Here is a 24694-nt window from a genome sequence, read left to right as displayed (position 1 = left end):
CATTAGGAACCAAAAAGGCTCTTTATTTCCATTTGGGGATACTTTCAAGCACATTCAATTAGAAAAAATATAATTTCCATTTTCATCTTTTATTCCTCTATGTTTTATTCTCTGAAGATATTAAACACAATCCACTTAAAATGACAAAGGATAGCATTACTGAATAGGCTAAACTTCTTCTGGTAGTTTCAAATGCCATCTCTATGTATGTACGTATGTATATAAGTTTTGGGGAGCTTCATTAGGATCTGTTCATCTATTTGCCTATTACTGGTTAACCGCACACAGTCTAATAACTAACTCTTCATGTTTCATATTTGCTAGAACATATGGTTCCCTCCTTGCTATTTTTCAATTTGGTTCTTAGATATTTTCCCACAATGTCTCTTCCCACAGAATTTTATCATCAGCTTGTCAGGTTCCATAAGGAACTCTGTTAAATTTTTGATTACAGCTGCGTTTATTTTAAAGATTAATTAGGGAATATCATTATGGTATTACATCTCCCTATTTACAAAGTGTAACTCAGAGAAATCAGGTCTTTTCTTATATCCTTCCGTTTTGTAGTTACCTTCATATAGATTTTACAACTGTCTTCACACACTGATTCCTAGATTTTTCAAGATTTCAGAATCATTGGGAAGGAGATATGGTTTCTCACTACATTTTCTGATTGATTACACAGCTGACATAGAGAAGCACTACCAATTTCTGCATAAGGAATTTGCTTTAAGTACTTTATGGTACTCTCCATTTAGTTCCAATACTTTTTAGTTGATTTTTCTGAATCTCCTAGATAGGTAATCATACGGTTTTCAAAAATGATATTTTTGTCCCTGTCTCCAGAGTTTATGCCTTGTACTTACTGACCTTAAAGCTCTGGCTAGGACATTCAAAATGATGATAAACAGCAGGATGCAGTGGGCATTCTTGCCTTGTTCCTGACTTTAGCGGGAATATTTCAAATATTTTTACCACTGCATATGATAATGAAGGCCAATACCCTTTATCAAGTTAAATAAGTTTCTTTCTATTTGGAGGCTAAGAATTTTATATCAGAAATGGGTGTTAAAATTTACCAAATGCTTTTTCAATATCAACATGATAACCCTTTCATCTGTTAGGTAGAGAATTACATTAATTTACTAATGTCAAGCCATCATTGCATTACTGGGATAAACCTATACTTATTGCAAATAGATTCAATTCATTCATTTTATCGTAGATTTTTGCATCTATACAATTTTGTTTTATTGTATTGACTTATCTGTTTTGGGTATCAAGGTTATACCAGCCTTGAAGACACAGAAAGCTTCAAAATTATTCTATGGTCTTGAATATTTTATAAAACATAGAAATTATTGGCTTCTTGAAGTTTAGGCAAAAGTCTGAAATCTGGGCCTGAAGTCATTTATAAAGATAGGTTTTAGACTACTTTTTACAGTTCCTTAATGCTTACTAGTGAAATAAGTATTCTGCCTCTCTCAAGTGAATTTTATTCAAATATATTTTTAAAAATCCATTTCATTTCTTTTCAAATGCATTAATTTTTAAATTTATATAATGTTTATTACTTATGTTGAATTCATCTTGCTTTCCAGCTAGAGATTAATATATAATTAAATTTTTTCTATCTTCTTTTTCTGGTAATGCTTTATTAGAGACTGTAAAACTATATGGTCCAATATGTGGTTATTTATATTTATATTAGTTAAAATTAAAGTGTGAAATTTGGTTCAGTTACACTAGCCACATTTCAAGTGCTCAGTATCCACATATGGCAAGTGGCTTCCATTTCAGCGCAATTATAGACTATTTGCATCATTGCAGAAAGTTCTATTGAATGGCACAGTCATCCAAGTAGCACTTTGTTGTACTCTACGAATTTTGATATAGACTGTGGTCATGTTCATTCATTGCTAGTTTATATAATTTCAGTTTATATTCCCATTTTAACCTAAGAGTTATATTAAACACATATAAAGATGTGCTAATTTCCAAGTGGTTAGTGTTTTGTTTTTTTTTCATTTTTTTGGCTATTGATTCATTTCTTACTTTAGTGCATTGTCAACGGTGTATGTACCCTATATGACTTCTACTTTTTAGAATTGGTTGATATTTTCTCTGTGACTTAATATACAATTTTTAATGTTCCATGGATAGTTGAAAACAATGTGTATTTTCTGTTAGGCATATAGCCTCTACATAGCTTTCAGACGGAACTTGTTCATTGCTTTCTTACTTATTTTAGGTCTACCTGATCTTTCAGTTTATGAGGTAGATGTATAAAACCTGCTTTCGCTAATCTGATTTGTCATTTATTGATTTCTCTAACTATAGACTCTATAACTATGGATTAGGTACACAAAGGTTCATAATAATTATATATATTCATATAAATATATAATTATTAATACTTAATATATACTATATAATGACCCATAATATGTTTATGTAGTATGTATTAACATATAAATATAATATAATTATAGAGAAAAAACTAAATATAAAATATGCCTGTCTTTTTTAATGCTTTTCACTGGAAATTTTTTGTTCTGATATACAACACAGTTTTTTATATTCCTTTATTTTGAGGCTTTCTGTATCATTTGATTTTGTACTAATTTTGTAAATAACATATATTTGATATTTCTAGGTTTTTTCCAATCTGAGATTTCCAATTTTTAATATAAGTAATGTTTTTAATAAGTAATTAATTATATTAATGGCACTAGCCAATGAACATTAACTAAAGTAATCAATGTAATATAATTAACTAATATTAATTGTGAAACATTTATAACTTAACATGAAATGGTCTTATTTCCTTCATTTGTTATTTCAAGTTTCTCATTTACTGTAATTTTGTTTCTTTTTTTCCCACACCTTCTGTTAGGCTGATCAAATTTTCCTTTTTCCCTCCTTTGGGAGTTAAATTCCTTATTTATGGTCTTTAAGTGATTAGGGCTCACAATTCAGTGCTAGTTTTATAGCCAAAATACTCCTACAAGTCAAAAATCTCTTTGGCTCTGAACTTTGAAGATACTGGGCTTTTCTTCTCACATCCAGAGTTGCTGATGAAAAGAAAAAGCTGCCTAGTTTTTCTTTTAGTGCTTTTCTCTTAGGCTGTGGATTCTGATCACTTCCTAGGATGTGTCTGGGTACGGATGCTACTCAGCCCACTCGGCACTCAGTGGATCTTTGGCTCTGCAAATTTTCTTATATTACTTCTTTGGATATTTCTTGCTCTCTGTTGCCTTTGCCTGCTCTTGGAAGCCTATCAGATGCTGGACATCCTACATCGATCCTTCATGTCTCAACACCTGAGAGACTTCCTTAAGTTTATTGTTCATATCACCAGCTCAGGCTTTAGGCCTTCTAAAGATTTTTACAATTCAGTTAATGTGAATTGCTCATTTCTAAGATTTTTTTCTCTCTTTTGATAATTTATCATAACCTGCTAATGTTAGGATATGATATCCCCTCTGAACATACAAATTAGAAATCTTAAGTTTTTTCTATCCCCTTTATAATTTGCCCCTGGGATAGTTGTCTGGCGTTCTTGGTTATCCAAACATAAATATGACTCAAGGACTCAGCTGACATGTCTGAGCAGTTTCCCCTGCAGTTGGGGTGGTCTGCTTCCCCGGTCGCTGTTTCTTTTAAAGGGACAACTAACTGTGGGTTTGGTGTGAGTGGGAGGGATGGTGAAAGAAAGGCTGGGGAGCAAAGAGGCTGGGACCAGCTATTTGTCAAAATAAAGGCAGGTTTTACTCTGAAAACCAAGCACTTTGGTTATTTCCCTCCTGGGCAGAGCTGCCTTTCCTTTCACCCTTGTCAGTTGTAGAGCTCTAGAAACTACCAATACCAGGAGCCCGTGTCCCATGTAGAGTTCATTTTCTTTAGAAAGAGCAGTGTCTGGGTTTGATTCTCTGGTTAAGAGTCCTGTTGCTCTGGCTGTATGTCGTAGCAGTGAAGGGGGAGAGCCCAGGGGTAAAGAAATCCAGGGCCCCAGCTGGCCCAAGGGTTCTGCACACAGCTTATTTTTTCCCCGGGAAGCGCCCTCAGGCCCATTTCATCTTTGCTTCTGCTAACATTCTGCCTGGACTATCATTAGGAACGTTTTACCTGGGCATTTCGTCTCTTCTCCATGTCTTTTAAGCTGTGGGGCTTTTTTTTTCTACTTTTGTTTTAGTGGCAATTTGATCCCACCTGCTTTCTAAATTTCAAGCTTTCCTGTCGATTTTATTTTTTTTTTAATTTTCAGAGGGAGTTGCTTTGTTCAAACTAAGATCCCATTAAGGATTACGCATTGCACTGGGTTGTTATATGTCTCCTCAGACTTTTTATTTAGAATACACCCCCTTTTTTCTTTTCAATGATATTTAGCTGCTGAAGGTATCAGCACACTGTTAAGTGTTAAGTATGACAGATGTGCTCAATTCATCACCTCCAGCCAGTCCCATCACCCACCTCACCCTATTTTAAACAGAATAAAAACTCAAACTCCTTAGCATGGCCTTTCACAGCCTAATATCAACCTATGTCACCAGCCTCATTTTCTTCTACATTCTAAGAAGACAGCATAACACTTTCAAATGATCTTCGAAATTTGGAATTTCTGCAGTAGAGAGTATCAGGACCCTTCTAGAGTGCTTCCTTTTCATTTTATAAACATCCCTCATTTCCAGCAGTACTTGGAGCAAGGCGGGACTCTAAGCCACCACGATGCTTTTGAGTGAAGAGTGTTTGTGAATCTTCACTATGGCACAGGATTTCTTCTATACCATTACATTGCCTTGTGAAGGAAATGCCAGGCATTGAAACAGTCATTAACAAGTGGTCATAAAAGGAGTGATTATCTTTTTGTCTATTAATTAACCAGGTTAGCTGAAGCAACCTATGAATGTTCAAAAATAACCTGCTTGCTACTGGGGTGACCATTTAATTTACCTTCCAAACTGAGACACTTGAGAAAGAAAAAGGAGGTGCTGTTAATAATTACACTAAAGAAACATATATAAACCAGGATGTCCTGGGCTATGAATCACTTTCTATCAGAAAAGTTTATTTTCTTTTTTCCTTTAAAACTTCCTGCTACTTTTATGCATCTGCTTAAATATAGCTGATGTCTAAGTACTCTTGCCATAGATATTTATTGAGCCCCAACTCCGGGGCAGATGCTGCACTGGGAATTCAAGGTGAACACACAAGTTCTCTGCCCTCGTGGGGCTTACATTCCAGGAGTCTTTTTTTTTTTTTTTTCCTGCTGATAAGAAAGTATGGCTTTCAATCCTTGGAACGCAGGGAAAATACTGGAGGAGTCTCAGTTCCACCAAAGCTATTACTGATCCTTTTTAACAGTTTGATGACGCAGTGGGAAGAGGGCAAAGGCTTCCAAGGTATGTAGAACAGCGTTCAGCCACTAACTAGAAGCTCTGAGTAAGATACTCATGCCATCCTCATCTGGGGGGTAATGATAGTTACATCACTAGACTGTTTATAAGGAGAAATGTTTGTACAATGCCCCGCAGGTGGTAGTTATTGCCATGTGTTCTCAGGATATACCAAACCTGAGCACAGAACCCATTAAATCAACCTGATGGGGAAGGGGAGACGGAGAGAGAGAATTAAAAGGAAAATGTATCCACGTCAGGCAGTGAAAACAGCCCTAAACCAAACTGCTCTTTGCATGACCTGAGCCACAGGGCTGGGGACACAGGGCCCACTGAGGAGCAAAGGTACAGGCATCAGCTGCTAACTTGAGCCCTTTATTGGCTAGCACCTGGCGCCTCTGACTGCAATATTGCCCACAGAGGCCCAGTTCTCAAATTCTCCAGAATCACTCAGCTAGTCTTGTGGAGAACAGTCTAGAGCGAGCCTTGAAGAGCAGAACCCAGGTACAAAGGAGAAACTGAGGAGAGGAGGAAACAGATCCCAAAAGGGATGAGAGAGTGAAGTACCACTCGCCGGCCCTTCTGCGCCCGAGTCTAAGGTTTTGCAGTGCCTGACAGCAGGGCACAGCGGGGCGCGAAATAAAGCAGCTCTGGAAAGAACTGATTTGCTCTCCTGCCAAAGACTTCCTTCCCTGCCCCACAAAATCAGCACACTTGGAATGTTCCTAATCAAACAAATCAGAACACTGCCCTGGTCCACGATCCCCAAGTAACTCAAATTTACTGAATAGCTTCTAATCAACTTAAATTTGAATATTTATACAGTTAAAAATCTCTCGTTGATGGTGTAACATGAGCACAGGTGATGAGAAAGATTCACGGATAAGAACAAAAGATGAATAAAACATTCTAGTACATTCGGCTCTGGAAAACTTCCTTTACTGACTCTAAGATTTTCACTTGTGAGCACCAGGATTTGAACCAATGCTAGGCTTCATTTGGTGGAAATTTTTTGCTCCCTGAATGGCTTGCTGCGCTCCTTTAACAAAAGCAATACATATTCATTGCGGAAGGTTGGGAAATTCAAAACAGTCTAAAGAGAAAATAAAAAGTGTCTAATTCCAGCACTCAGGGATAAACACTAGGACACCCTGGTGTCAATCTGTTAAGCGTGGGCAGTTTCTACAATGCGACATCTTTGTCACCAACACTTCATCCACTGATTTCTGAGATCACAGGAAAACGCAGGGCACTGCAGTCTCTGCCATTTTAAAAAAACACTGGATTTCCATTTGCAATCTGTGGCAGGCTAAACCCTTAATTAGTAACAGCAGGTGCTGAAGTGCTTAAAGCAGTTCCCTCCTACATTTTAGTGAGCTGTTATTTACGTCACTCTTATCACTGGGAGCAGCGCTGACAATCAGCCGCAGCTGCAGGGCTGATGTCCTCACGGGGCAATTGTTGGCCTCCAGTTTCCCCAGGAGTCAAGGGATTTAAGCAGCTCTATCTGGAGAAACTGAGTGAGCTGCTCTCCCAATGCAAACAAAAGGTTCAGCTGGGGCTTCAGACTCTTAAGGGGAGGAAGCCACAGTTATTTATGTACTACTCCATAATCAGGTATTTTATTCAGAGTTCCATTTTGTGCAGCTTTGCCTAATCCTGCACCCCCCAAAATACTGTTTTTCCTCTGAGTTTAAATAGGTGCCTCCATTTTTAATTAAGAAAATCTCTTCAAATTAGTCTGCTTCCAAGTGGTAGTGATCCCGTTCAGAACCCTTGTTCTTAAGGAGCGAGGAGATTTAAGTATGCAGAACATTTTCAGGGGTAACAAAACTTGAGCAAGCCTAAAGCTTTTCTTCTCACATTTATCAAGACGTGAACCACTCAGTAAGAAGAAAGCCAACACCGGCTCGCCTTGCTTTCTGAGGCGGGTGGGCTGCTAATCACCTTTCATTTTTATCGAAAAGAGTCACCAAGATGATTCTGTGCTTCTGCCGAGGGGGTGATAAATAAGGCGCCTCCAGAAGAGGCCAGGGGGGTTTTTTGATTTCCAGGGAGGGTGGGCAGATGGGTGAAGCGGGCAGACGCGTTTTCCCGCCAAAGGCGCGGGTGTGGGAGTCGGCGCGGGAAGGGCCGTGCCAGGGTCACTCTGGACACCGCGCCAGTGAGCAAAGTAAAAAAAAAGGCGCCCGAGCTGTGCAGACAAGAGGGCTGATGATCAACGTTTCCATATTCAATATGTTGAATACACTTTCCTATATTCAAACGGAAACGTGGGAAATCAACTTTCCTATCTTCAGGCTAAAACCGAAATTGTCACCCCCATGTTATCCCGCCTGAACACCTGCCCCACGACGTCTTGCTCCCGGTTCGCCCCCACCAATGGTCCGGGGCCGGGAAGGTGAGTTTGGGTGGGGGAGCGTCAAGTGCTCGAGGGGGTGACTCTGTGACACAGTCCAGCCCCCCTCCCTCCTCAGGCCCCCGCTCCTGGGGTGACCGAGCGCGTCCCCGACCTCGAGGTGGACAGGCGCGGGCCGTGGGCCCCCCCAGGAGCGGGCCGGAACGCCCGGGGGAGCGGCCGGGTCTGGCTCGAGCCCCGCCGTGGCCCCCAGGCCGTCCCCGCGACGAGCAGGCCCGCGCCCGGCGAGGCTGTGCCGCCCGACGGCGTTCCCGCGCCAGCCCGCGCGCGCAGTTACGAACGCAATTGCCTCCCCTTCCTCCTGCGCCGCCTCTTACCTGCCCAGCGGTTCGGCCGAGCTCCGGGCCGATAATTGCGGCCGCCATGGCCCGCTGCCCACGTGCGGGTCCTGGGGCAGCCGCGGCGCGGGAGGAGCTCGGCGGCCCGCCCGCCGCGTCCGCCGCCCGCCCCGCGCCAATGGCTCCGGGCCCACAGTTGCGGGGCGCCCGCCCCCGGCCCGCCCTTAAAGTGGCCCTGCCACCCGGCGCGGCTTCGAGGGTCCCGGCAGGACCCGGGCCGGGGGGAGGGCTTCCGGGGGAGGTCCCCCGGGGGCCGGGACGGGCCGCCCCCAGGTGCCCGGCGGGTCGCGCTGCCCACCGAGTTCCGTTCCGCGTCTCCTGGGGACTTCACACTCCCCAGGCCTGGGGTAGAACCGCCACTCCCCGCCGGGGCAAAGACTTGTCTAAAAGTCCTGGGAGTCCTTCAAGTTTAAATATTAGGAATTAGCGAACTGGATTTTTTTCTTTTTCCAAGACGAACATATGAGAGGATAGGGAAGGCTGGGGCTGTTGTGGTGCTTTCTTTCCAAAGCACTAAGAAATTAAAAATTTTAGAAGCGTTTCATTTTGTCCTGTGAGTCGACAAATATTGTCCTCGTTTTCTCACATGAGAACTGTCCAGGTGGTGGCTGCTGTGTAATCCGCTTTGTTCTGCCTTGCTAGACATTTTATTGAGATCCACTGAGTGCCAGGCCCCCTAGGGGATCCTTCCTCTTGTCCTTACTACTGTTCCCAATTTCTTCTGTTGCTAAAAGTTGGTGGGGGTGAGGGGGTGATGGTTTCTCACGGTGTTTGTCCCTTTGGATTTGCCTAGATGTGACCTTACTTGAGCATATAATACACGTGTGCTCTGCTTGAACTTCCATCTCTGAACTCTGAGCAAGCCTCCTGTTTCCTGAGCAGGTGACAGATGTGTTCTGATTTAGATCATGACAGCATGCAAAAATATTATAGTGACTGTCTATGACTTTCATGGGAAGAAAAGTGCATATAAATTTCTGATGGGATCATTCTGCATTATTTTTGGAAGTAAATGTACACATTTTAATAGATACGAATTCTGGCTCTTGATTGCTTTTCCAGCTAATCAGGAACCGAGAGTGTCTAGCTAAACATCTGTGAAACAGTTAGTTTGCCAAACAATATCAGTAGAGGTGAAGTCATGCCCAGGCATTGGGGTAGGGGTGAACTGAGGCAGCTTTGAGCACGTTCCCCCATCTGGTAATCAGGTTTGCCTTGACCTAAAGGTCTAGATTAGCAAGTCTGATGCTAATAGTGGCAAAGACATTGTGGAAACTGACACAGACTCATTGCTTTTAAATTTGAGTGGACGATGCCCCTAAATTTATGTGAGAGGAAATAATCATTCCTGTTTTGGAGGCAGCAAAAGATAATAAAGCTCTTTGTATTAAGAATATAAGATTCCAAGTGGTGCTGGGAAAATTGGACAGCAACATGTAAAAGAATGAACTTAGAACACTTCCTAACACCATACACAAAAATAAACTCCAAGTGGACTAAAGACCTACATGTAAGGCCAGACACTCTCAAACTCCTAGAGGAAAACATAGGCAGAACACTCTATGACATACATCAAAGCAACATCCTTTTTGACCCACCTCCTAGAATCATGGAAATAAAATCAAGAATAAACAAATGGAACCTCATGAAACTTAAAAGCTTTTGCACAGTGAAAGAAACCATAAACAAGACTAAAAGGCAACCCTCAGAATGGGAAAAAATAATTGCCTATGAAACAACGGACAAAGGATTAACCTCCAAAATATACAAGCAGCTCATGAAGCTTCATACCAAAAAAGCAAATAACCCAATCCACAAATGGGCAGAAGACCTAAATAGACATTTCTCCAAAGAAGACATACAGTTGGCCAACACACACATGAAAAGATGCTCAACCTCACTAATCATCAGAGAAATGCAAGTCAAAGCCACAATGAGGTATCACCTCACACCAGTCAGAATGGCCATCATCACAAAATCTGGAAACCACAAATGTTGGAGAGGGTGTGGAGAAAAGGGAACTCTCCTGCACTGTTGGTGGGACTGTAAGTTGGTACAGCCACTATGGAAAACAATTTGGAGGTTCCTTAAAAAACTACAAATAGAACTACCATATGATCCAGTAGTCCCACTACTGAGCATATACCCAAAGAAAACCATAATCCCAAAAGAAACTTGTACCATAATGTTTATTGCAGCACTCTTTACAATAGCCAGGACATGGAAGCAACCTAGATACCCATCAACAAATGAATGGATACAGAAGATGTGGCATATATATACAATGGAATATTACTCAGCTATAAAAAGGGATGAGATGGAGCTATATGTAGTGAGGTGGATAGAACTACAATCTGTCATACAGAGTGAAGTAAGTCAGAAAGAGAAGGACAAATATTGTATGCTAACTCACATATACGGAATCTAAAAATGGTACTGATGAACTCAGTGACAAGAACAAGGATGCAGATACAGAGAATGGACTGGAGAACTCGAGGTATGGGAGGGGGCGGGGGGGTGAAGGGGAAACTGAGACGAAGCAAGAGAGTAGCACCAACATATATATACTACCAACTGTAAAATAGATAGTCAGTGGGAAGTTGTTGTATAACAAAGGGAGTCCAACTCGAGGATGGAAGATGCCTTAGAGGACTGGGGCAGGGAGGGTGGGGGGGACTCGAGGGGAGGGGAGTCAAGGAAGGGAGGGAATACGGGGATATGTGTATAAAAACAGATGATTGAACCTGGTGTACCCCCAAAAAAATAAAAAAAATAATTTAAAAAAAAAAAAAAAGAATATAAGATTCCAGGCTCTATAAGAACCACATTGGGTATCTGAATAGTTTCCAATCTCCTAAAGGAAAGAAAAAGCAGCTTGGTAAATGAGCAGGCATCTACAGTAAAACAATGACTGTCACTGGGGGCGATTTTTGTCTCCCAAGGGACATTTTTTCATTGTCACAGCTGGCATCTAGTGGGTAGAGGTCAGGAATGCTGCTAAACATCATAGAATGCACAGGACAGCCTCCCAGAATGGAGAATTAATTATCTGGCTCCAAATGTCATTAGCACTGAGGTTGAGAGGCTCTACTATAAACCTCCTAAATTATAACATAGAATTATAAACCATTTAATTTCTTTATCACCTTTAACATTCTTGAATCACATTCATTTTTATTATTGGAGACAAATGGGCAGACTCTTTCTGTGGTTCCCTAGAGTAACAATATGCTACTTATGTTCTTGATGGAAAACTGAATACCAAGAATTATAAAATATGACAAGAATAATTCTACATCACTATATTTAAAACTTGCACTCAAAATTAACAATTCAAATTGCCTCTTAGAAAATAGTTTTCCAATCATTTAAAATTATTAGCATTCATAGCATATGCATTACATTATTTTCCCCCCAAAACTAAAAAGCATGTATTTTTCACAATATGCAAATTACAAATAGGTTTGTAAGTAATACAGTACACATGGTCTCTTCAAATGAACTCATGAAGAACTTATGCTTAAAATGTTTGGAAATTTTCCATCCAGCTATTTTATAGGAACTGTCCTATATAAGCTGTGACCAGTATTGTTGCTTACCTGCCTTGTTCTCAAAATGATAGAAATTTAGAACTCGATAGGAACCTAAAGATTACTTAATTGTCCTTTCCTTTCAGAGATGCTGAGGCCCAAAGAATGTTCTCCTAAGTAGGCAGGACGGTAACCACAGAAGTTGAAGGCCAGAGAATTAACTAATTTCAATCATTTTTACTAATAACTTTTTACATTTACTAATGCACTAAAGTCACTTTTTAAATACATATACTTTTAAACACCATGTATTTGGAATATTAAATCCAAAAGTCTACTATAACTTGACTAACCATTAAGCTCCATTACAGAATTATAAGCAAAGATATTTTCATAATGTTATCCGAGGAAGGCGATTTTTGTTTCCACTTTTGCCATCTTCCCCAGTCTCCTTTCAGGCAATTCATCAAAGAATAGTCAGAATGATTTTTTTAAATGTCAGAACATTAACTCCCTTTCTCAAAACCCTCCTGTCAGAAAAAAAATCCAAATCCTTTTCCGTGTCTAACAAGGTTTTATATCATCTGACTCCATCAACCTTATCTCTCGCCATTCTTATAACCTTTCATGACCTCTAATCACATTGGCTTCTTCTTCCTAAAATACCAGGTAAGTGCAAAGCTAGAATACTTTGCCCTTGTTCTTCCTTCTGCTTGGAATTCTCTTCCCCAGATTTCTCCATTTCATGTAGATTTCCGTTATGTCACCTCGTTGGATACTCCTATCGGAATCTAACCCCTCACTCTATTTTTTATATCATTTTCCTAATGTTCTACAGCATGTGTATTTGTTTTTACTTGTCTTTCTCCCCTCTCTAGAAGAGAAAATTTGTCCATATTACCCACTACTAGCACTTTGGCCTAAAAACGTGCCTAGCTCATAGCAGGCACTAAAATATTTGAATGAATGAATTAAAGTCATTTCAGTAGTTGATTGGTATATGCAGACTTGGATTCTGGTCTTTCTGCCTCCAAGTCTACGATCTGTCCTTTATTTTGTAATGCCACTCATTTAGTCATGGAAAGAAAAAGACAAGGTTTGGAGGAAAGGAAAAAATATTGCAGGCACCAAAATGACAAGCTTGGTATCTCAAAGTTGGAATTGTTTCAACTGTGTTGGTAGTGGCACAGGAAAGATGGAAAGGTCAGTTTTAATCTCATCCCTTCCCCATTTAAAGTATGCAAGTCTCCTCTGCTTATCAAATTTTCTCATTCCTCAGTGTGGCAGTAGGGCCCACATTATCTTGCCCCTATCTGGCTTTCTAGATTCAGCTTTTAATCAAGTCAACTAGATTAAACTAGATCAAGTCGACAAGATTCCCAGGTAGTGTCCCAGGTGTCACCCCAGTGTAGGATCCCCACAACCAGAGTAACCTCTTTCTTGAGACTATAGTGCTGAAGCCTGGAGAAGCCCTGAGCTACCTTCAAAGGATAGGACAGCATTGGCCAGCTACCCCCTGAGAACACAGTTCACTAATTTGGAAACTGCCCTGGATATTTCCTCTGATCCTCCCCAGCTGCTAACTCACTTATCCCTTGGTCCTCTTTGGTTCCTATTTCAACCTAAAAACTTCCCCTGTTATCCCTGCATCAAAGAAGCTAGGACCCCTCCTGCTTGCATGCCTCCTTTCTGACTCTGGCTCAGTTCTCCTAACCTGAATGTTCAGCTCTGACAAGTGCACAGTGTAGTTTAGCACACTCATCCCTGAACATTCTGATTCATCCTGGCTTGGGGGCTCTCCCACACGATCCTCTGACTTGCACTTTCCTTTTGTGGTTAATTTGAGAAGACAACAGGAAAATTCCCAAGGTGTTCCCAACTCCATCTCACATCTCTGCTTCAACAATTGGAATTCATTTTAAGTAGTGTGATAAGGCAGAGATTGTTTTACTACACTTTGTATCCTAGTGTCCAGGATATAGATGGTGATCAGTAAATATATGTTTTCCCCAGTGAGTTAGAAACCACTGCCCTTAGGCAGTGATGAAAGAAATAGTACCAACTTCTAATGATGCCCTGCAGCCAATTACACTAAGATGTGACAGTCTTCTCATCATCCAATATACCAATTCACTTTCAACAACAGGGTTTAGTTCTATTGAATTAAGGTGAGGCAGATCTACCTCATTTTAACCAAAAGTCTTTACTAGGAAATGTGGAGCTAAACCAGAGGGACATTATAACTATGGAGGAGGGAGGCTGTGTCACTCAAGGTCCAGAATGAGGCTAGGCACTGCCACGCTGATTACTTTTCTGGGCATCCTCCCAGGTAACCACATAGCAGAACCATTAGAAGCAGCTCCTCTGGAGTCATTGGTTACTGCTCTATTGCCTGAGGTGATCAGTAGTTACAAAGTCACTCATTCTCCTTTAGCCACGAAGACTGCTGACTTCAAGTCCTGTGGAATTTCTACATCACAAACAAGCCAGATAATCTCAAAAGAGAGAAGTCTCTGGTATGCGAAGGTGGGGAATGAGGTGAAGGAGAAAAAATGATGTTCACACTTTCCTTGTAAATACTTAGATGTATACTAACATGATTTAAAGTCAGCTGGAAAAATTTTTATTTTTTTATTATGAAAAATTTCATACATATCCAAGAGTACATATATAATAGATGTACAATATAAAGTACATGAGTGTATATGTACCTACCACCCAGCCTAACAGACACCTTCAATAATTTTGAAATCTTTTATGTGCCTCTCCCATTTCCAGTCTCCTTTCTTTTTCAAGATATAAAGATTATTTATCCTTTTTTTTAACTGCTGAAACCTGAATGGATGGTACTGTGAGAGAGAAACAAAGCTCTGTGTGAAGTCTCTGAGGTCTGGAGCTGTTTCTTACAGTCATCACGCAGATAAGGATAACTTGAATTTAGGTGCAGCATTAACAAAACACTAAAACAAGTGACACAGCATTAACTTAGCAGGTCTGCAGTGGGAGGCAGGGACACAAATATGACAGTGGAAGCTTGGAGGTCCCTATTATGCCACAGCAGACCAAGTGCCTAATAACAATGATGATGATGGTGATGATGGTGATGAAGATGATGGTGATCATGATGATGGTGATCGTGATGATGGTGATGAAGATGATGGTGATGATGATGATGGTGATGGTGGTGATGGTGATGATGGTGATGGTGGTGATGATCGTGATGAAGATGATCGTGATGATGAAGATGGTGTGCTTGAGGTTACTGGCTGCTTTTGACAAAGCAGAAGAAAAAAATGAGCTTGGGTTTTAATCAGCCAATTTGCAAGGAAAAGGGAATAGAGAGAGTCTCAGGGAGAATCTAGAAACTTGGGGCATCAAAGGGCATGAAGGAGTTGGAAAGGCCAACTACTTTGAGACCCAAAAAGCAAGAGATAAGACCAAGAAGGGTTTTGAGCAGCAAGAGGCCACTAAGCCTGTGACAAAGATCAGGTTATGGGTATTAACTTTATATCCTAACCTATTATTTCAAATAGCTGCAAGGTAGCTGCCATTAGGTAGAGAGAGAGGTAGGCCAAAGAAACAAATTGCGCTCTAAAATTATCATTATTATACATGAAATTGACCAAGAAACAATAAACTTGGACTGAAAAGCTTTTGACTACTTGAACTATGAAGCTACAACCCATGGGAACCCAAGTTTCTTCTAACAGAAAATGAGCTCTAAAACCTGTGCATCTCTAAATGAGGGCATAACCTCCAATGCCCACTTCAAATATGAACAAGAAGACTGAAATGAAAGAAACTCCCAGGGAAGTAGAGTTAGAGGCCATTGAGAAAAATGGAGAAGAACATTCCTACCGGGAAGTAGAATAAGAGCCTGATCAAGGAACCTACCCCATTCCCAGGGAAGAGGGCTTTCACCATGTCTGCCCAACAGGATTCCATAAATGCTACGGACCAGTGATGCTGGGCATTCTTCCTTTTTTGAGTGTAAGTGATTATGGGTATCTTCGCCTCAGACACGGATTGGTCGTCTGGGCCCAGCCTGTATTTGGCTCAGACTGAACAGCATTTGTACAAGGCTTTAAAGAGCAGTATCCTAGAAACAAACTGATGAAAGAGCAAGAGATTCTGTTTATTAAAATATATATATATATATATATATATATATATATATTTTCTGGTTATGTTCAACAGACTGGAAAATACACTGAGTTAGAATCACTTTAAAAATGTCAGTTGAAATTCTAGACTCTGACTCAATGATGCAGGCAGGCCAGGGGCCATCACTATCAATGAATGGCTGAATTTATCTCTATGTAGTTTCAAAGGAAGATATTATCTACTGAAAACAATATCCAGAGACTTGTAAGCCTAACTAAAAATATTGTTCGATGCTATATTAGTGAGCATAGGCTGCTTCAACAAGTAAAATCCAGATCTCAGTAACTTAACACACACACACACACACACACACACACACACACACACACGAAGGATTTGCTTTTCACACATACCATGACCAAATGAGGGCTAGCAAGGTAAGAGAAATGGATTTGTTATATACAATTTTAGTACTTATTTTTATCACATTAAGATATCAGAATTGAAAACAAAATTATGGTTACCAGGGGGTAAGCGGAGAGAGGGATAAACTGGGAGACTGGGATTGACAGATACACCCTACTATATAAATAAAAGATAACTAATAGGGACCTATTGTATAGTACAGGGAACTCTACTCAATACTCTGTAATGACCTATGTGGGAAAAGAATCTAAAAAAGAGTGTGTATATATGTGTATGTATAACCGATTCACTTTGTTGTACACGTGAAACTAATACAACATTGTAAATCAACTGTACTGCAATAAAAATTTAAAAGAAATAAAGCAAATAAACGTTTTAAAAAAAGGTATCAGAAGAGTTTCAAATAAAAAGGTTTTCCATCACATACACATAAAGGTACCTTTGAAATCAATTAGTTCTAACTTCATTCTACAGACTAGAAACTTAAGACAAGAAAGTTAAGTAAATGTCTCTAAGTTAAACAGCTTGTTAAAACATGCTCCCTTCTACTACTGCAGAAGTCTCTCTCCCTCTCCACCTCTCTCTGAATCATCATTGGAGCCTACCGAAGTCTCTCTCCCTCTCCACCCCTCTCTGAATCATCATTGGAGCCTACCTCATCTTCCTCTGTAAAGCTGGAGAGGAAATTTGTGTAACAGAACTCATTTTTGGCACTATCAGTAGACTAAAGCCCCCTTTATGTAGACTCGCCTATATTTTTAAATCGTTAAAATCACAATTTACCTATGACTTTGTACATTGTGTTAACATTCTAACATTAAGTCCTCCCATGATCCTATAAACTTTGTTTTGTAAACATCCATTTAAGTTAAACAAAATGTATTAAGTACCTGTCATATGCTAGGTACTAAGCTAGTTGGTCACAAATGATGAATAAGAGTGTTCATTGCGTTAAAGTTCTGGAGATAAATTACACTGAAGTAGTTCAGAATGCAAGAAATACATGAGAAGGAAAATTGTAATATAAGATAGCAAATGCTAACTGCTGCATAATATTTAACCATGTGGACGAATTACAGTCCACTTACGCATTTCCCTATAACTGTGCATTGAGAGAGTATCCATTTGGGGGTATTATAAGTAATACTGATAAAATGATTGTCCTTGTGTGTTTTCTATATGCAGGATTTTTCATTAGAACAGATTACCAGAAGTACAAATATTAAGTCAATGTATTAACATTAAGGCTATTCAAGAATATAATAAATTGTCTTCCAAAAGAATTATATGAATTTGTACTCCCACTTGCAGTATATTAGAACTTCTTAACTTCAGCTCTGTTAGCACTGAAATTTATCTTTTTGAAAATCACTGTTTATTTTATAGGTGAAAAATGGTATCTAATTTGTTTATATTTAACAAATGGTCATTAATACTATTACACCTGATTTTGTTAGTTTTGGCTACTGGTAAAGCAACCCTTTTTTGAAAGTCCATATTTACAGCCTATACATACACAGCCTTTATGATGCAATCAACATATATCTTAGGAAGTTATTTTTGGCTCTAGTCTCCTTATCTGATAAACAGCAGGGAATCACTGTATCTTAGCATCAGAAGGGATACTGGCAGTCATCGAATCCAACTTCCACCCACTGCAGGAGTCCTTTCTATAACATCCCTGACAAAAGGACACCTAGCCACTGCTTGAACAATTCCAGTGATGATAAACTCACTGTGGGGTAGTTCTCCAGATGATAATACTCTCTCTGTAACTGAGATAGAAATATGAAATTGCTTTATAAAGTTAAAAGGATGCTCTATAAATTCAAGATTTTTCTAATTCATAGGTCAGATTATCCTAATGTTAACTTGTTTTAAAAATAGTGCCCTACTGTCAAAATGATATGATCTTGCATTTAAATAATGCTTTATTATTTTAAAGATACTTTCATATCTCAATCACATTTAGCAATTTTAATGGCAGTTTTTAGTATTCTTGTATGTTTACCTCTCTTTAAATGCCAAAATCCTAGCATCATTGTTGTCATAATTCTGTTATTCTGGTATTAAAAAAACCAAAAATCTAAATTATTTACATCTTGAAATAACTATAGTTCAATTACTCAATTTATTTAAAAAATTACATATAATCTGTGATCTGCTTTCACTTGTGAACATAGCAAAAAGAAACCAAATAGTGTTACAGATAAGTTTCTGTTGCAAGAAATAATTCTTAGTCCAAAATAAAGAATTTCTTGTTCAGTAGAATATGACTATCACAGTAATAAAATTGATATAAGTAATTCTGCACTGTAATCTCCAGCTATATAGGATAAAACTAATGAAGATGAAAACTAGAAAATTTCTTTGAAACAAAAACTATATAGCTCTCTATAAATTAGAAAAAAATCCTAATCCTAGTCAAAAGTCAAAAGGTGCTTTATACTTATGTCTACAAGGTTATCAAACAAGAGATGGGATTATTCAAAAGAAGTCAAGGAAATATTGGGAAGTAGCACATAAGCTTCACTGTTCTTCTGACTAGTGTAGTAACTGAAAGAGCTTCTTAGTTGAAAAATTATGCTAATAATATACTCGACTCAACAATGGCACTAATGACAATGCATTCTGATGTTTAAGATCGTATTTTCTAAGATCAAATAATATTCCATTAAAATTTATCTGCTAACTTATATTGAAAGGTTAACATATGTTTAACATTTGTTTTTTTATAACAGCTTTATTGAGGGATAAATCATATTGAGGTATAAACATGCAATTAACCCATGTAAGGTGATTTCCATGCTTTTTAGTTCATTCATGACGTGTACAACCATCACCATGATTAATTTTAGAACACTTTCATCACCCCCCAAAGAAAGCCCTATATACATTAGCAATCATTCTCCATCACCCACCTTTTCCCTGGCCCCACCAGCCCTCAGCTACTACTATTAATCTACTTTCTGTCCATAAGGACTTGTCTACTCTGGACATTTCATATAAATGGAATCATACAATATGTGATCTCTTGTGACTGGCTTCTTTCACTCAGGATAATGTTTTCAAGGTCCATCCATGTGGTAGCATATGTCAGTACTTCATTCCTTTTTACTGCTGAATAATATTCCATTGTTTGGATATACCACAATTTGTTTATCCATTCATCAGTTGATGGACATTTGGGTTGTTTCCACTTTTTAGCTATTATGAATAATGTTGCTATAAACATTTGTGTGCATATTTTTATGTGCACACAGGTTTTCATTTCTTTGTGCTGTACAGAGAGAAGTGGAATTGCTGGGTCACATGGTAACTCTATATCTAACCTTTTGAGGAACTGACAGGCTGTTTTCAGAGTGATGGTGCTTTTTTTTTGAAAAGTAAGTGCAATTTTTTTTAATTTTTAATTTTTATTAATTATATTTATTTATTTATTTGCTGCATTGGGTCTTTGTTGCTGCACGGGCTTTCGCTAGTTGTGGCGAGTGGGAGCTACTCTTCATTGCAGTGTGTGGGCTTCTCATTGTGGTGGCTTCTCTTGTTGCAGAGCACAGGCTCTAGGCATGCAGGCTTTAGAAGTTGTGGCACATGGGCTCAATAGTTGTGGCTTGCAGGCTCTAGAGCACAGGCTCAGTAGTTGTGGCACACGGGCTTAGTTGGCTCCACGGCATAAGGGATCTTTCTGTCCCAGGGATCGAACCCATGTCCTCTACATTGGCAGGTAGATTCTTAACCACTGCGCCACCTGGGAAGCCCGATGGTGCTATTTTATGTTCCCACCAGCAGTGTAAAAGGGTTCTAATTTCGCCACATCCTCATTATTACTCATAAGTATCTGTCTTTTTGATTATAGCAACATTTGTTTTTTATAAATGGTACTTTTCAATATTTTGTGATATATTTAGACATTACAATTTTTGAAATATATTAAATATTGTTTACTGATATTTTGCTTTATGAATTCTGAATGCTTCAAAATAAACCAAATACTGATATTAATACATATTTTAGTATTACACAAAGTAAAGATCCCAAACTATCATTTTTGCACTATTTCAATAAATAATTGCAAGTCCTTATAAAGCTTTGCATGACAAATTACTTTCAGAGCTTAGTATTAGGTCCAACTTATTCTCTACATGTATATTCCTTATACAAAAAATGAGAGCTGTGTAACTCACTTTTCTTTGTGCTGATTACTAGAAAGCTTAAAGATAGAGCTTTTTCTTAGTAGGGAATCTTTCAACACTTTTATTTTTATCTTTTATGAACCTTGTTTTTATATCTCTATATTTAGTGAAAAGATAACATAATCCTTTTTAGAGAGGAAAGGGTATAAAGAAATAAACAAATAAATATATAGTATCTAGTAGTTATTTAATAAAATGAGTCATGGTACCTGATATCTACAGTTGGCTTAAGAATGGGGGAAAATATTTCCAAACAGTTTCCATTTGGAATAATTTATAGGAAGTTACTTTATATTTCTCTGCATTGCTTTTTAAAGTCACAAAAGAATTGTCTATATGAAATGCATGCATTCTTCCTTAAAGAAACAAAGTGAATAGCTATAAGTAGTTATAGAAATACACTTGGGATTCTTTACTGGTGATACTGAATAGAATTTAGGTTTTAGTGCCAGAAACTATACTTACCTCTGAGTGATTTCTGTAAAGTTAAAGTCCAATAATTTCACTTATTAAGCTGGAGGAATAAATCATATGTATCTTCCAGACCTAGGTGATAGTAATAAAACAATCGAAACATAAATAGGAGAATTCAATAAATTTTGTAATGCCTCAAAGAACACTTCCTGTAGCCTTATTCTATTTCCACTCTAGACTTGAGTATCGTGAACACTTGGCAAAGTTTGGTCCAAAGAATTAGGCCATCACTATAAATTAATAAACACCATAAGTGACTTAAAATTACCATGTGCTAAGTGGCAGGACCTTGCAGTTGAATAAGTATTGGTTTTCTAGAATAGTAAGAAACCTTAGAAATTGTATAGTTTGCCTCAGTCATTTTACAGATTTGGGAAATGAAGATGAGGTGAAAGAACTCACCCCAAATGTCCTAAGTTCACAGCAGGGTGGGAATTATACCCAAGCTGATTCCTGATTAAAGCCTGTTTCCACAACACCATGACAATTCAAATCAAAGTTTAAAATGCCTCTGATTTGCAACTTTGTTTAAACCTTGAGTTTTAAAGAGCTGAACATGATATAGCTTAAAATAGCAAAACGTTTTGATGAACTCACATTTTTAGCTAACAGCCAACTAGAATCCAAATAAAATAGCAATGTTACTATCAGAGCAGATCATGGGCATATTATTGAAAGCAAGCGTAATGATGCCAACCTTAAGGCCTTCCAGGATATTTTTAAAATCATAAGAATGCCATTAGATGGTATAGGGTCACTTGAGAAAATTACTTTCATACAGACAAAGGGACAAACTTCTGGAAGAAGAGCTAAAGAGAAGTTTGATAACTCTTTCTTATCTATTTCAATCCCTGAAAACTGTGTAACATTAACTTCACAAGCTTAATATCACAGATGAAAAAAGGGAAGAAATAGTAAACCACCCAGTTCTGGAATCACAGATTAAGTTTTGGAAGATGGTTTGATCTTGAAATCTTTTTCACTGATCCTCTCATGGCATTCATTGTCTTCTGAGTAACTGAATTACATCTTCCTCTGAAATAAAATGTGTTAATCATGATTTTTCAGTCACCACTGTGTACAGCAAAAGTCTTGTACGTCACGTGGGGAGAACTGTATATTTCACCTAGTTTACCCAGCCCACAGTCCTTCATAAAGAAATCTCTCTATGCAGATTTTCTGCTTACTGTATAATCTTAGACATATGTTACACCATATCATCTCGTCAAGCTAGAGAGGCAACTAGCTCATGGGCAGATAATCCAAAGGCCTGGAACCAGCCCATGAGGTGGCCTAATGTGGAAAGCTTTGTCCAAAGAGGGATGAGATGGACCACTCTGATACTTGCCTCTGGAAATCTGAATTAAAGCTAAGAAAATGAAGTAAAGCAGGGACTACTCTACTCAGATGGAAATAAGGATCCATGAGTAAACCAAAGATATGTGACTAAAACTACAATAAAATTGAAACTATGATATACACCAAGGTCTGTGATATAGAAAGTGAAGATGACAGTTGGTAATGAGAAGAAAAATGAAGTGGAGAAAAATCTAGTGGTCTATTATACTACAAACAATAATAGCAACATTTTTATAACTCATAATCTGTGTCAGGGACTGTTCTAAATTTTATTTATTTACTCCTATCAACATCACAAAATCCCTATGATGTAGATGCTATCATTAGCCCTGTTAGATAGAAAAAAGAAACAAAGTTACATAGTTAGTAAGTAGATCTGGAATTTGAATCCAGGAAGTCAGAGTTTAAAGTCTGTGCCTTTAATTTCCATTCTATATGGCAAACCACTAAAGTGATGATCCATGAACATCTGCTGAGGTCTTTAAAGCTTCCCTGAATTCTAATTCATATCTGTGGGCCCAGTTATATCGGAATTCCTGTTCTTGGATTTCCATGGGATCGCCTTTTCCTTATTGACTTACGTATCTTTATAAAGCCAACTTCCCCATATGCTCACTTGATATATAGTAAGAGCCAGCTTCAATTCCCTGCAAGGTACTTTAAAAAATACTTTCCTCAAGGAATGATGTCAGCAGAAATGACAGAATAGAGACCTCCAAAAATTATTTCCTCCATAAAAGCAATGAGAAAATAGGCAGAAAATGGTCAGAAGCAACTTTTTCAGAACTCTAAAAATTAACCAGTCTTGCAGCAATCCTGAGGAATTTAATAAACACACACACACACACACACACACACACACACACACACACAGACCTGAAACTCAGCAAGAACACTGAGCTTTGTAGCATTTTAACTTACCCTATCCCACTATCCTCAGCTCTGTGGTATTCCTGGGAAGAAACTGTCAAACTAATCCTAAAATTCGTATGGAAAATAAAGGGACTCCGAAGAACCAAAACAATCTTGAAAAAGAAGAATAAAGTTGAAGGACTCAGAGTCACTGATTTCAAAACTTTCTGAAAAGCTGGAGTCATCAAGACAGCATGGAGCAATTATATTCCACTAAAGAGCTTAAATTAAAAAAAAAAAAGACAGTATGGTACTGGCACAAGGATAAATTTACAGAACAGTGGAATAGAACTGAGAGTCTAGAAATAAACATATGTTTATGGTTAATTTCTTAAAAGTGTGCCAAGGTAATTCAATTGAGGAAGAATAGTCTTTTCAGCACATGGTGCTAGGCCCACTGAACAGACACATGCAAAAGACGGAAATTGGACCCTTATTTCACACCATATACAAAAATTAACTCAAAATGGATCAAAAAGGAGTAAAACTACAAAACTCTTAGAAGGAAACATGTATAAATTCTTATGTTCTTGAATTAGGCAATGATTTCTTAGATATGATATCTAAAGCACAAGTGACCGAGAAAAAAAATCCTAAGAAGCCAATATCAGTTGGACTACATCAAAATCAAAACTTTCATTCTTCAAAGAACATCATTAAGAAAGAAAAAAAAACACAAAACAAAAATTGGAGAAATTATTTGCAAATCACATATCTGATAAGGTCTAGTAACCAGAATATATAAAGAACTCTTATAACACAACAAAATTAAGAAAAACAACATATCAATAATTAAAATTGGGCAAAGGACACGAATAGATATTTCTCCAAAGATAATATACAAATGGCCAGCAAATACATGGGCACTAAGTACCTAATGAGGGTCCCTGGAATATAAAACTTCACATGTTGTCACAACTCATTGCTGGAGGCACTAAGTCTGCTCCTAAGTGACTCCACTGGGGGACTTTTGAAAGCTCGTGCCTGGTTTCCTCCAAACTTCATCTCATACACCTCTTTCCTTTGATGATTTTGCTTTGTATCCTTTCTTTGTAATAAATCTTAGCTGTGTGCACAAATAGATGCTGAGTCCTGCGAGTTGTTAGCGAATCACGGAACATGGAAGTGGTCTTGGGGCCCTCCCAACACAGAAGTATAGTGGTTTCCAGAGGGAAGTCCTTTTCCAGAACTTACTTGAATGTTTTAACTACACTGTATTTCCACTGATGAAAATCTACAAATATAATGAATTATAATTTAAAGTATTTGACTACTCAAGGAAGAATACACTCATCTAACCAAATATTGAACAAAATGTTGCTTTCCCATGAGTTTTCACCAAAAAAAATTTTGCTATATTGCATGCACCTTGAGTGCCTGTATTTGAAAAGGATTCTGATCTATAGCTAATTTATGTCTTCATTTACAATTTTTACATTGTTAAGTTATATATAAATATATTCCCTATGTGAGATAAGATTTTAAAAGACAAGGATTGCCTGAGTAATTCTTCTGTACTTAGTACACGACCAGGGAAAAT

The 24694-nt window shown here is 38.3% G+C and overlaps 2 protein-coding genes across 2 annotated transcripts in view; both read right to left on the bottom strand.

Annotated features, from left to right (window-relative positions):
• SOHLH2 (spermatogenesis and oogenesis specific basic helix-loop-helix 2) overlaps positions 1 to 8180 on the bottom strand; it is a 39230-nt gene extending 31050 nt beyond the window's left edge. The window contains exon 1 of the mRNA XM_057707739.1: positions 8133 to 8180. Coding sequence (XP_057563722.1) covers positions 8133 to 8180 — 48 coding nt within the window. The remainder of the gene's footprint in view (positions 1 to 8132) is intronic.
• Positions 8181 to 21818: 13638 nt separating this feature from the next.
• Positions 21819 to 24694, bottom strand: part of CCDC169 (coiled-coil domain containing 169) — a 43426-nt gene continuing 40550 nt past the window's right edge. Inside the window, 1 exon segment of the mRNA XM_057707213.1 lies at positions 21819 to 21918. Coding sequence (XP_057563196.1) covers positions 21819 to 21918 — 100 coding nt within the window.

The sequence above is a fragment of the Hippopotamus amphibius genome, chromosome 14 (assembly GCF_030028045.1).
Source record: "Hippopotamus amphibius kiboko isolate mHipAmp2 chromosome 14, mHipAmp2.hap2, whole genome shotgun sequence".
Lineage (NCBI taxonomy): Eukaryota > Metazoa > Chordata > Mammalia > Artiodactyla > Hippopotamidae > Hippopotamus > Hippopotamus amphibius.
This window is presented reverse-complemented; position numbering and strand designations above follow the sequence as displayed.